This window comes from Caretta caretta, chromosome 2 (assembly GCF_965140235.1).
Source record: "Caretta caretta isolate rCarCar2 chromosome 2, rCarCar1.hap1, whole genome shotgun sequence".
Taxonomy (NCBI): domain Eukaryota; kingdom Metazoa; phylum Chordata; order Testudines; family Cheloniidae; genus Caretta; species Caretta caretta.
The window spans coordinates 182,721,275-182,733,941 of NC_134207.1; the positions used below are offsets into that span (position 1 = coordinate 182,721,275).

The window sequence follows — 12,667 nt, forward strand, 5'->3', positions numbered from 1 at the left end:
CCAGAGGTGGGACAAATCTACAGTGTCCTGGAAAGCTTCATCAACATACCTCTCTGCCTCCCTTAGCTACTCCAGTTTCGCGACCTTGGCCTCCAAAGCCCGTACATGGTCTCTGAGGCCAGGAGCACATATACCACCCGCCCACAGGGCAGGTAATCCTACATACTACACCGAGTGCAATAAACAGGATAGTCCCCACTCTGCTGCTGGGCTTCTGCCTGCATTCTCTCCTACAGCTACCTAGGTAATGATAGGGTTTTTGTTTTAAATCAAGAAGTTTTGATTATAGTTTAGTTTAAAGGTTTTAAAGAATGGCAAGTGTACCTTGCCCCCTTTCCAACTCCCTCTCGAAACTCCCTGTTAGTGGTCCCTGGTCGCAAAGCTCCCTGGTTGCTTGCTCACTGCTTTATAAAGCCCTGGCCTTCTTGATAGCCCTGCCCCCTGACTAAGGATCAGCCTTCCTGATCTGCCACTAACCTGCTATGCAAACATCATAGCTTTCTTAACTGCTCTGCTCCAGTTTGTCCATTCATAAAAATGGACAAATGGCAGTAATGCTTACTTATTTCACCAGTGTATTGCAAAGCTCGGTTAATATTGTCAAAGTGCTTAGAGATCCTTGGACAAAAGTGCTAAATGCAGTGTATTATTTTTGTGGTAGCAACTGCTGAGGAAAGGTAGAGCCTGCAGGCTTTTCAGTTTTTCAGAGGTTTTGCTGGATGCTTCAATGTCACTGATAATTTACTTTTAGTATTGTCTCATAGTTGTATCTGCTCTAATGGTTAAATTACTGCCAATATATGTGTTTTCGGAGATATACAACTATAAGAAACTGTTCATTGATGGTGCATTATAAGCATGTGTCTTCATGTTACCTTGAGTGGGATTAAAACACTAGTGTTGCCCACAAGCACTGGGCTGGAATTTGAGCACTATAATTTGCTGCACATCTGAAGCCTCCATAAACTAGGAGAGTTATAAAGGCAGGGGTTTAAAGCTAATGTTAGAAAATTATATAATACACAGGTTAAGAAAAGAGTGTCTGTAAATCTGGGTATAGTGCTTAAATTATCCACAAATACTTTGTGTTTGTTTTAAAAGTCATAAGATATATATAGTGCATAATCAGCAATAACCCAAATTTAGGTGGATAAATTTAACAATACAGTTTAGCATATTAGCAAAAACAGCGAGGAGTCCTTTTGGCACTTTAGAGACTAACAGATTAAGCTCCATGCATCCGAGGAAGTGGGTTCTAGCCCACGAAAGCTTATGCCCAAATAAATTTGTTAGTCTCTAAGGTGCCACAAGGACTTCTTGTTGTTTTTGCTGATACAGACTAACACGGCTACCACTCTGAAACCTGTCACCAGTTTAGATATTAGCATCCAGGTATTTGGGTACATACTTATTAAAAATTGTACAGAGAGTTGGTTGTGGAAAGCAAAATATATCCAATACTACATGGAATACAAGGAGTGCCGGTGCTTAGATTCTAGCAAAATTCAACACTTCAGGTTATTTTAATTGTATACTGAACTCCTTCCCAGAAATTTGACAATTGACTTGTTGACTCAGGAGTGTTACACTAATTGCCTGGTTTCAGAGGAACAGCCGTGTTAGTCTGTATTCGCAAAAAGAAAAGGAGTACTTGTGGCACCTTAGAGACTAACCAATTTATTTGAGCATGAGCTTTCGTGAGCTACAGCTCACTTCATCAGATGTTTACCGTGGAAACTGCAGCAGACTTTATATACACACAGAGAATATGAAACAATACCTCCTCCCACCCCACTGTCCTGCTGGTAATAGCTTATCTAAAGTGATCAACAGGTGGGCCATTTCCAGCACAAATCCAGGTTTTCTCACCCTCCACCCCCCCACACAAATTCACTCTCCTGCTGGTGCTAGCCCATCCAAAGTGACAAGGTAAAAAATCCATTACAATCTACATACCACACAGACTATGCTGACAGCTTGTGCCTCACGCTCTCAAAGAAACTGCGGAATCACCTGATCAAGATCCTCTACAGCAAACAGGGAAAGATTAAGAATGAGCTCTCAAAAATGGATACTCTCATAAAGAACCAACCTTCCACACAAACTTCCTCGTGGCTGGATTTTACTAAAACTAGACAAGCCATTTACAACGCACACTTTGCTTCTCTACAAAAGAAAAAAGACACTAAACTTTCTAAACTACTACATGCTACAAGGGGCCACAGCAATGGTTCCCTCACCCCACCTAGCAATATTGTTAACCTATCCAACTATACTCTCAGCCCAGCAGAAGCAGCTGTTCTATCTCGGGGCCTCTCCTTCTGCCCCTCCACCCCCACGAACATGATACAGTTCTGTGGTGACCTAGAATCCTATTTTCGACGTCTCCGTCTCAAGGAATATTTCCAAAATACCTCTGAACAACATACTAATCCACAGAGGTCTCCCTGCCAACACTACAGAAAGAGGGATTCTAGATGGACTCCTCCTGAAGGTCGAAACAGCAGACTGGACTTCTACATAGAGTGCTTCCGCCGACGTGCACGGGCTGAAATTGTGGAAAAGCAGCATCACTTGCCCCATAACCTCAGCCATGCGGAACGCAATGCCATCCACAGCCTCAGAAACAACTCTGACATCATAATCAAAAAGGCTGACAAAGGAGGTGCTGTTGTCATCATGAATAGGTCGGAATATGAACAAGAGGCTGCTCGGCAGCTCTCCAACACGAGTTTCTACAAGCCATTACCCTATGATCCCACTGAGAGTTACCAAAAGCAACTACAGCATTTGCTCAAGAAACTTCCTGAAAAAGCACAAGATCAAATCCGCACAGACACACCCCTGGAACCCCGACCTGGGATATTCTATCTACTACCCAAGATCCATAAACCTGGAAATCCTGGGTGCCCCATCATCTCAGGCATTGGCACCCTGACAGCAGGATTGTCTGGCTATGTAGACTCCCTCCTCAGGCCCTACGCTACCAGCACTCCCAGCTACCTTCGAGACACCACTGACTTCCTGAGGAAACTTCAATCCATCGGTGATCTTCCTGATAACACCATCCTGGCTACTATGGATGTAGAAGCCCTCTACACCAACATTCCACACAAAGATGGACTACAAGCCGTCAAGAACACTATCCCCGATAATGTCACGGCTAACCTGGTGGCTGAACTTTGTGACTTTGTCCTTACCCATAACTATTTCACATTTGGGGACAATGTATACCTTCAGATCAGCGGCACTGCTATGGGTACCCGCATGGCCCCACAGTATGCCAACATTTTTATGGCTGATTTAGAACAACGCTTCCTCAGCTCTCGTCCCCTAAAGCCCCTACTCTACTTGCGCTATATTGATGACATCTTCGTCATCTGGACCCATGGAAAAGAAGCCCTTGAGGAATTCCACCATGATTTCAACAATTTCCATCCCACCACCAACCTCAGCCTGGTCCAGTCCACACAAGAGATCCACTTCCTGGACACTACAGTGCTAATAAACAATGGCCACATAAACACCACCCTATACCGGAAACCTACTGACCGCTATTCCTACCTGCATGCCTCCAGCTTTCACCCTGACCACACCACACGATCCATCGTCTACAGCCAAGCTCTGCGATACAACCGCATTTGCTCCAACCCCTCAGACAGAGACAAACACCTACAAGATCTCTGTCAAGCTTTCTTACAACTACAATACCCACCTGCAGAAGTAAAGAAACAGATTGATAGAGCCAGAAGAGTTCCCAGAAGTTACCTACTACAGGACAGGCCTAACAAAGAAAATAACAGAACGCCACTAGCGGTCACCTTCAGCCCCCAACTAAAACCCTTCCAACGCATTATTAAGGATCTACAACCTATCCTAAAGGATGACCCAACACTCTCACAAGTCTTGGGAGACAGGCCAGTCCTTGCCTACAGACAACCCCGCAACCTGAAGCAAATACTCACCAACAACCACATACCACACAACAGAACCACTAACCCAGGAACTTATCCTTGCAACAAAGCCCGTTGCCAGTTGTGCCCACATATCTATTCAGGGGACACCATCACAGGGCCTAATAACATCAGCCACACTATCAGAGGCTCCTTCACCTGCACATCCACCAATGTGATATATGCCATCATGTGCCAGCAATGCCCCTCTGCCATGTACATTGGTCAAACTGGACAGTCTCTACGTAAAAGAATAAATGGACACAAATCAGATGTCAAGAATTCTAACATTCATAAACCAGTCGGAGAACACTTCAATCTCTCTGGTCACGCAATCACAGACATGAAGGTCGCTATCTTAAAACAAAAAAACTTCAAATCCAGACTCCAGCGAGAAACTGCTGAATTGGAATTCATTTGCAAATTGGATACTATTAATTTAGGCTTAAATAGAGACTGGGAGTGGCTAAGTCATTATGCAAGGTAGCCTGTTTCCTCTTGTTTTTTCCTACCCCCCACCCCCCAGATGTTCTGGTTTAACTTGGATTTAAACTTGGAGAGTGGTCAGTTTAGATGAGCTATTACCAGCAGGAGAGTGAGTTTGTGTGTGTATGGGGGTGGGGGGGATGTGAGAAAACCTGGATCTATGCAGGAAATAGCCCGACTTGATTATGTAAAGAGTTGTCACTTTGGATGGGCTAGCACCAGCAGGAGAGTGAATTTGTGTGGGGGGGTGGAGGGTGAGAAAACCTGGATTTGTGCTGGAAATGGCCCACCTGTTGATCACTTTAGATAAGCTATTACCAGCAGGAGAGTGGGGTGGGAGGAGGTATTGTTTCATATTCTCTGTGTGTATATAAAGTCTGCTGCAGTTTCCACGGTAAACATCTGATGAAGTGAGCTGTAGCTCACGAAAGCTTATGCTCAAATAAATTGGTTAGTCTCTAAGGTGCCACAAGTACTCCTTTTCTTTTTACTAATTGCCTGTTAAGTTTGGGTCCCAGAGCCTCTAACCAGTTGTTAAACTCTGAGTAGGCATGTCGATAACACGCCAGCGGCAGTTTTAGGGGGTGGAGAATACTGCTGGTTTCATGTCTTTCGGATTCAGCTCTCTGCGTTAGGAGATGTGTGAAGTCGGGTGTGAGTGCTGCTACAGGCAGAGATACAAGGACAGCTAATTGCTAGCTCAGAAGCTCTGATTCCACGAGGGGAGAACTACTGCTGCTGGAGTACAAACTGACAGGATCATGACAGAGCCAAGCGGTAGAAAAGAAGGATTTAAAAAATGCCGGAGTGCCACTTTCAGCATTGATGGCTTTAGCTTTACAATTGGTGAGGCTTTTTGTTTTAATTCTTGGTTTTATTTCCCTCCCTCCCTTTTCTTCTAGCTTTCTTTGTATATTAGGCACAGTATGAGGAGACTGTTTATCCACCAACAATGCTTTTTGGAATGCATAGATGTCCTGTAACTTTTTCGCTTTGCTTTGTATCTAGCTGTTTCCTTTATTTTCCTCTGTCGAAGAAATTTGCCTTTGACTTGTAGCTGCTCTAAACCCTTTTATCTGTGTTTTTGGAATAGTTTAATTAAGAGATTTGCACAACTTTTTGTTTTGGAGCCTTATCTCAGGAAAGCCTGTGTTTTAGGATTACATGTTTCTAACTTGCTTGATGCATTTTCTTCCGACAAGTCCAGTAACATAAGCACTGGGAGCTTGGGGGTTTGTTTTTTATTATTTCTCTGCTCATCTAGTAGGCTTTCAAAAACTTATGACCATGTGCTATTTTCTAGTTAAAGTAGAAACATATAATCTCTTTTTTATATATATATAAAAAGAAAAAAATTCTAGATTTGTGCATCAGGAGAGGTTTTAATTTCTAGGGCCATGTTTGTTCCTGGTGCAGTTGTTTACATAAGGAATGGGTTTGCTGCTTGGTGTTCATTGTGCTGGCAGGGGAGAAAAAGTGAGCCTTCTCAAAGCTACAGGTGTCTGCAGATTTTTTTTTTCTTTGTGAGGCTTGCTGTGCAAAGGTTAGGCGTGCTGCGTAATCTGAACAGGCTGTTCTTTCAAAATTTTACATCTCACTGGGCTGCATTATGCAAATCCCTGTATATCTCAAAAAGAAAACAAGCCACCATGCCGATTTTATTTTTCTTTGTAATCCAAGTGGGAATTTTGGATAATCTATGTGGAAGAAACCATCACTTTATGTATATCTTTTAGAAATTGACTCAAATTCTGCTCTCTTGCACTAGTGAAGTCAGTGGAGTTTTATTCTGGATTTACATCGGTGTAACTGAGTGCAGAATTTCATTCTCTAATGACGGATGCAAACTTTTTGTTGGATGTGAGAACTTCCTTTTCTCGTCTTCCAAGCCTCTGTCTTAAGTTGTAATGGCTTTTGAACTGTTAAAACCTAAACTTTCTGGGAGAGCTATTTAAAGTTAGAGTATGCACTGCAGGGAAATATTTTCATATAGCAGTATGTTAATGTTCATACAGCACTTTGAAGAGGAAAACTACAACACAAATATTATGCACTATTTTTATTTTACTTTAACTGTGGAGAGGCGACCACCTCTCCATAATAAAATTTCATCAAGATTCCATTATAAAGCCCTATTTAACACCTTGTATCTTTATGAATAAATAGTTATTTGGCATCACTTTGCATCACTCTGTGGCAGTTTGGGGGACTAGCATTCCCATGGTGCTGTTCTCTTTTGGGCCTCGGAAGGACACATCACTAGCTTAGGCAACAAAGCATTTGTGTGTGTGGTTAATGTTATTAATACATACTTAGAACCAACAAGATTTCTGTTTTGGCTATTTGTCTGTTATTACGAGTTATGCTAGAGAAAACAGAACCAGATTTTGCGTCAAAGGACCTGGATTTACAATTCCTACTTCTTGGGGTTTAAGGTAGTAGTCATGTTATCTCACAGATGTTTTCCTCAAGATTTATGCACAAACGGGTACCCAAGGAAAACAACTAACCATTTTCATGTTATTGTACACTATAGTATGTAGAAATAATAAAATATGATAGGTATATTTCAAAAGGATCTGTGTGGCTTCACAAATGTGCACTGGTTTGACGTATGCATTTGTGATAACTTTGCAAACATGCTTCCTAAGATTACTAGTACACAAAGGATTCTTGAGTAATCAAATATGTGTAAGTTTCTGTACTGAAGAGTGTGAATATTTCTTAGCGATTGCCTGCCAACTAAAAACTATGAGGAATGGTCTTAACTTTAGTGTTTCTTCCTTTTAATTGGAAGAGAATTCTGCCTCGGTATTTAGAACCAGGTTTTCAAAGAGTCTCAGTGATTCCTTGGAAATATGGAGCTCCCACAACTTTTATTGGGGTTAATAGGAATTGTGGGAACTCAGTACTTTTGAGGATTAGGCACTAATACAGTAACCATATCAGGCTGAAAGCAGTCTGCTGAGGTGGAGCTCTGTGTAAAATGACATGCTATGTACATTTTAATTTGTCTATGCATCTAATTGCTGTCTTCCAGCTAGGAGATGACTTACTGTGTGGCTGTTTGCTTAATGATGGTTTACAATTAGACTTATTGTCGCTTTTCTTGGAGAAGGGTTTGAGCCTAATATTGAAGATTAGTTGTGTGGGATTGGGGAAATGCCCTTTTTCCACAGCTCTGTTCTTTGGTTCCAGGCATTCATGCAACCCTCATAGTGTCATCATTCTGGTGCTGGTCAGTGTCCTGTTCATGCCATAGTGTTAATTAGAGCAAGTTCAAGGCTGCTGTAATTTTCAGCCCAGTATTGGTGGCCCAAAGAAACAGTTCCGGCAGCTGGGAATATCAGGAAAGCAGAGACTCTGGCTATGCTCCTTTCTCCCAGCGACAGCCGTTATAACTGGGGTTGTGAGGAGTCATGGTGTAGTGCTTTACACCAGGTGGAGACTTCCTGAGTAGCCACTTAAATTGGGTTTATGGTCCTTTTGCACTAGTGGAGTTATTCAAAGGGACCACAGTGGGCCTATGAATCAAGTCTTGTGATTTCTATGGGACCATTCAGGTTAATAAGTCTACCTAGTAGTAAGTGTTTGTTCTGAGATCTTTATTTGACTCCCCGTTCCATCTGGACATTGCACAGTCTGTGAACTTTTTGCCTGGAGTGGGGCTATTGATTTGAATTCTTCCAGAAAGATAAATTATCTCTGTAGCCAATTTCCCCATTCAGAAATAAACAAATCAGAGTGCAATTGAAAGTTTAAAAGACTAACGATGAAAACACAGTGCCTGTTTCTTGCCTTGCCACCATGTCTTGTCACTCTGGTGCATAGTGAGTGTAGAACACTAGTGTATCAGAATGCCAGTGTTTTGTATCTACTGTTTCATATCTACCTGGTCTAATTGACTAAACTAAACATGCAAGGAAGTGAAGAATCAGACCCACTGTCATTCAACTTGAGAAGATGGTAAACAAAAATGTCAACAAGATTATATTTTCCTTCTTTGTTGTTCATTTTTTCTATGATTAAAAGCTAATTTTAACTCTGTGCTTTTCATATCCAGAAGTGTTTGAATAGCATTTTGTTTTAAGTATCCTAGTCACATGAGTCTAATGAATGTATTGTTATAGAATACAGTTATAACGATTAGAAGTAACTGAATTGGTTGGGAATTCTACTGTAACTCAACATTGTTTAGGTACTGGGGGGGAACACTGGCCTGAAATAAATGGTTTTATGGGTGTGATTCATAATAATGTTGTCCACCATTTATGAGATCTTGCAGCAAAGATTCTCTGAGCTCCACTGTCATTAAAAAGGACTCCGCCACCATTCTGCGTGCTGAGCTCCAGTTAAAATAAATGGGAGGTTTGTGTCCAGATCAATGGTAGTTCAGTCTCTGGTCAATATTTGTTCATAAGCTCTGTTTCCTCTGTGTCTTCAAAGTCTGTGATTTTCTGATTCATTGATTGAACCCCATTTTGATGTTAAATTTCAAGTGGTGACCCAGGGAAGTGTATTTATGAAGTGCATATACACACAATGTTCTTATTAGGTTACTGCAGAAATTTACCTTGGTCATCTATTTTGTGCATTGGTTATATAAATATTGTGACTTGTGAAGATATGTGCACTGTTTATTTAAATCTGTCATATGACTCCAGGCAGGAGTGGGGCTGGAGAACTTTTAAGTAAAGGTTCTACAGTGAAGCAGAGTGTGAGAGTGTAGCTTTATTAGAATAAGGCAAACTGCTTTACCCCTAAAGTTCCTTGTTAGAGGAAAATGATTCTGTGTTTCTCTGACATTTTCACTTGACAGGCTCTTAGCAGAAGTTCCAATATTCAAACTAGCTGACATGTATGGTTCAGATTTTTATTCAAAGAGGGTTGTGGACAATCAAGCATCAAACAAGTGAGAAAGATATGAAGTTTGCACTGTACTTATTTTTCTGTTCAATTGAAAGACTGTCTTTACATTAGCTAGATAATAGTTGCTATTTATGTGTACTGTAACTTTAAATTTTTAGGAGTTCTTCTGATGGCAGCTGCCATTTTGTAATCTGATCAGATCCTATCTGCTACACCCACACTGTACTCTTTTATGGAAGTTTTACTTTTGTTCTGTTTTTATTCTCTTAACGTAAAATAAATGTCAATCTGACTGACCATACATAGTTGTTTTTTATGTACCGGAAATGATAACAAGTATTGCCCACACATTCTTAGGAATAATTTTTTTTCAATCTTTGGGGGAAAAACAAGGGAATTGTAATATTACATTGACACCCCTGAGGGAGGGGGGTAGGGAGCCTAAATTTATCTTTCCTGTAATGAGGTTGCATTTTTTTCATGGTCGTCACAATGGGATTCCCTTCAGCTTCTTCAGAAGTGCAGTGCTAACTCCTGGAGCTTGCTTGATCATCTGCAAAAGCTTTTAGAAGAGGTACTTTTGGTGGAAAACATCTTTGCAGTTGAGATGGTATGGGTGCCTCACCCCACATTTGTTCTGTGCTGCTCACATGTACTTCTCTTCTTTAAAGAGCCATGTTAGTGCATTAGGACGGCACCTGGAGTCAGCACTGCACTTCCCAAATACAAGCAGATTACAAACGTCCCACTAACTATGCTATGCGTTAACCTAATTTAGTGGCTTTTCAGATTTTTCCTTCTGTGGATTGCTGTGAAAGAAAATGATCACTCTTTGGTGGCCAAGGTAAAATGCATTTCGTGGGCTGAGTCCATTTTCTAGTGGCGATATGTCCAATGTCAGGAAAAACAACATAATTGGTACCACTGTTGGCAGAGACGTTGAGGAGCCTGAAGTACATTTCCACCTCTGGAACTGGGGCTTCCAAGTCAGGACTGAATTCTAGTTTGGGGGTAGTGTGAAGAGACCTCCACTTGCATATGAATGAGCTGTTTCTGTTCTGCAGATAGAAAACTTCAGTCACTAGAGATTTCAGTCAGCATATTTCACCAGTAGTAAGCTGTTCCATGAATTTTTAAAAAACCCTGTTCCAGTGATGCAACTAAAAGAGTTCTGCTTACCACTGTTTTTAGATAGAGAAGAACTGATATTAGTAATTTTGATGTTTAGGTCAAGTATCTTGCCACCTGAACCAGTAGAACTGGGAATTCTAAGCATGATACTGTGATACTAACCTAGCTATATGATAAAAATGTATGTCTTTATTTTAATTATTTTATTAAATAATTTGTCACAATACTCTGAAACCAATATAGATACAATATGATATAAAGAAAGGAAAAACAATTGTAGAGAAAAGAAAACTGACAACAAATATATTGTATGCAGTGTTGTTGTAGCCATGTTGGTCTCAAGGTATTAGAGACACAAGGTGGATGAGGTAATATCTTTTGTTGGACTAACGTCTGTTGGTGAGAAAGACAAGCTTTCAAGCTTACACATAACTTCTCTACAGGTCTGGTTCAGGTTTTTACCAGACCTGAAGAAGAGCTCTGTGTAAGCTCTAAAGCTTGTCTCTCTCACCAACAGAAGTTGGTCCAATAAAAGATATTACCTCACTCACCTTGTCTCTCTAAGAAACTTTTTGTGGAACGAGAATCTAAAAAGGTATAAGTTGCTATTAACTCCATTCCCAAATTACAAAGCTGGACTCAAACCTGTCTGATATGTCTGTTTGCTATGCATGAAATTCACTTCACTTCCATGGATGTTCAGATCAGAATTATGTGGGTGAGGTGTAGACTTGTGCTGGCCCTCTACACAGTGGTGAATTGCACCCTGATGCAATAATAAGCAACATGAATTCCTGTTATGATTCGCTCTTTTACGTCTTTGCAGTTGTGGTTCCTACATGGGGAATAAATATTTGATAGTGGGCTCTTCAATCTCACAGAGCACAGTGGAACACCATCCAATGGAGAGAAGGTGTAAATTTTTAAGAGTAGTTGCCTGTTGGAACAATTTTCCAAAAGTCATGGTGGATTCTCCATCATGGGCAATTTTTAAATTAAGATTGGATGTTTTTCTAAAAGACAAGCTCTAGAAATTATTTTGGGGAAGCTCTATATACAGGAGGTCAGGCTAGATGATCACAATGGTCCCTTCTGGCCTGGGAATCTCTTAATCTATAAGGGAGAGAGGGATTTCAATGGGAGTAGGGGGCTCAACATTTCATAGGTGTGCTCAGCACTTTATAGGATGGAGCCTACATGAGCTTTACTAGAAAGTTACTTTACTTCCACTGCAAAGGCCTGGCAATCCTTTAATAGAGTTATGATGATTTACACCAACTGAGGACTTATCTGCTTCTTGTACTAGACCACTTTGCCCCATGGTATATATCTTGGCACACAATTAAAAAATCTGTGTCCTGGGTTGACCTCTTGTATGTCAAAATAATTCTGAGGTGAAAGATCATTGCCAGTTCTGAGGCCAAACTCAGTGGAGTTGAAACGGGATCAGATTCGTGCTGTGGCACCTTAGTATGGATCACTTCTAAAGTATTTTTTTCCCTGTCAATTTCATTTCTAAGGGAAGCTGTGAAATGTAAAACCTTTGCACTGTGTTTTGACATGTGAGAGCAAGCAGCATTATCCGCCATGGTTGGGCCTTGCATGTAGGAAAATAAGCTCATAAGCTTTAGACAAGGAGGAAAGGTGATAGTGGATAAAATCATTATTGTCACTCCTAAGGAGAATTCCTCTGATTACCTTGTATAATTTTTTTGAATTTTGACTGCCCTCAACTTTCTAGATATGTAACATCACCACTGTGATTCAACTGATTTATCTATCTTACAATAGTATCTGAGCATGAGATTGTGTGTACAACCCATACTGGCAGCAAAAGGGTTAATGAGAGCCTGAAGGCTCAATTAGACCACTTCTCTATACCTGGAAGGGGGTGTAGACTCAATTTGTTATCAGACCCTGCTGAGGAAGAGCTGATTGTCATCATAAAGGAAGGAATTCAGAAGAACAGTGAGGAGAGAGACTCAGGAAGTTGGAGATCTAGGAGAGAAGGGGTGTAGGGCACTGGCTCTCATCTTGTCCAGACTACTGTACCCATTCCAGGAATCTGATTTGTTTTGCATACCCCCAAGTTTCACCTCACTTAAAAACTATTTGCTTTCAAAATCAAACATAAAAATACAAAAGTCACAGCACACTATTACTGAAAAATGTCTGTCTTTCTAATTTTTACCATATAATTCTAAAATAAATCAATTGGAATATACATA

The 12,667-nt window shown here is 40.8% G+C and overlaps 1 protein-coding gene across 6 annotated transcripts in view; it reads left to right on the forward strand.

Annotated features, from left to right (window-relative positions):
• PDE1C (phosphodiesterase 1C) overlaps positions 1 to 12,667 on the forward strand; it is a 518,371-nt gene that overhangs the window by 82,832 nt on the left and 422,872 nt on the right. Inside the window, exon 1 of one of the 6 annotated variants that reach the window (XM_048839022.2) lies at positions 5,157 to 5,285. The exons of the other annotated variants lie outside the window; for them this stretch is intronic. Coding sequence (XP_048694979.1) covers positions 5,201 to 5,285 — 85 coding nt within the window. The 5' untranslated portion in view covers positions 5,157 to 5,200. Of the gene's footprint in view, positions 1 to 5,156; positions 5,286 to 12,667 lie in introns of those variants that run through there. 6 annotated transcript variants of the gene reach the window in all.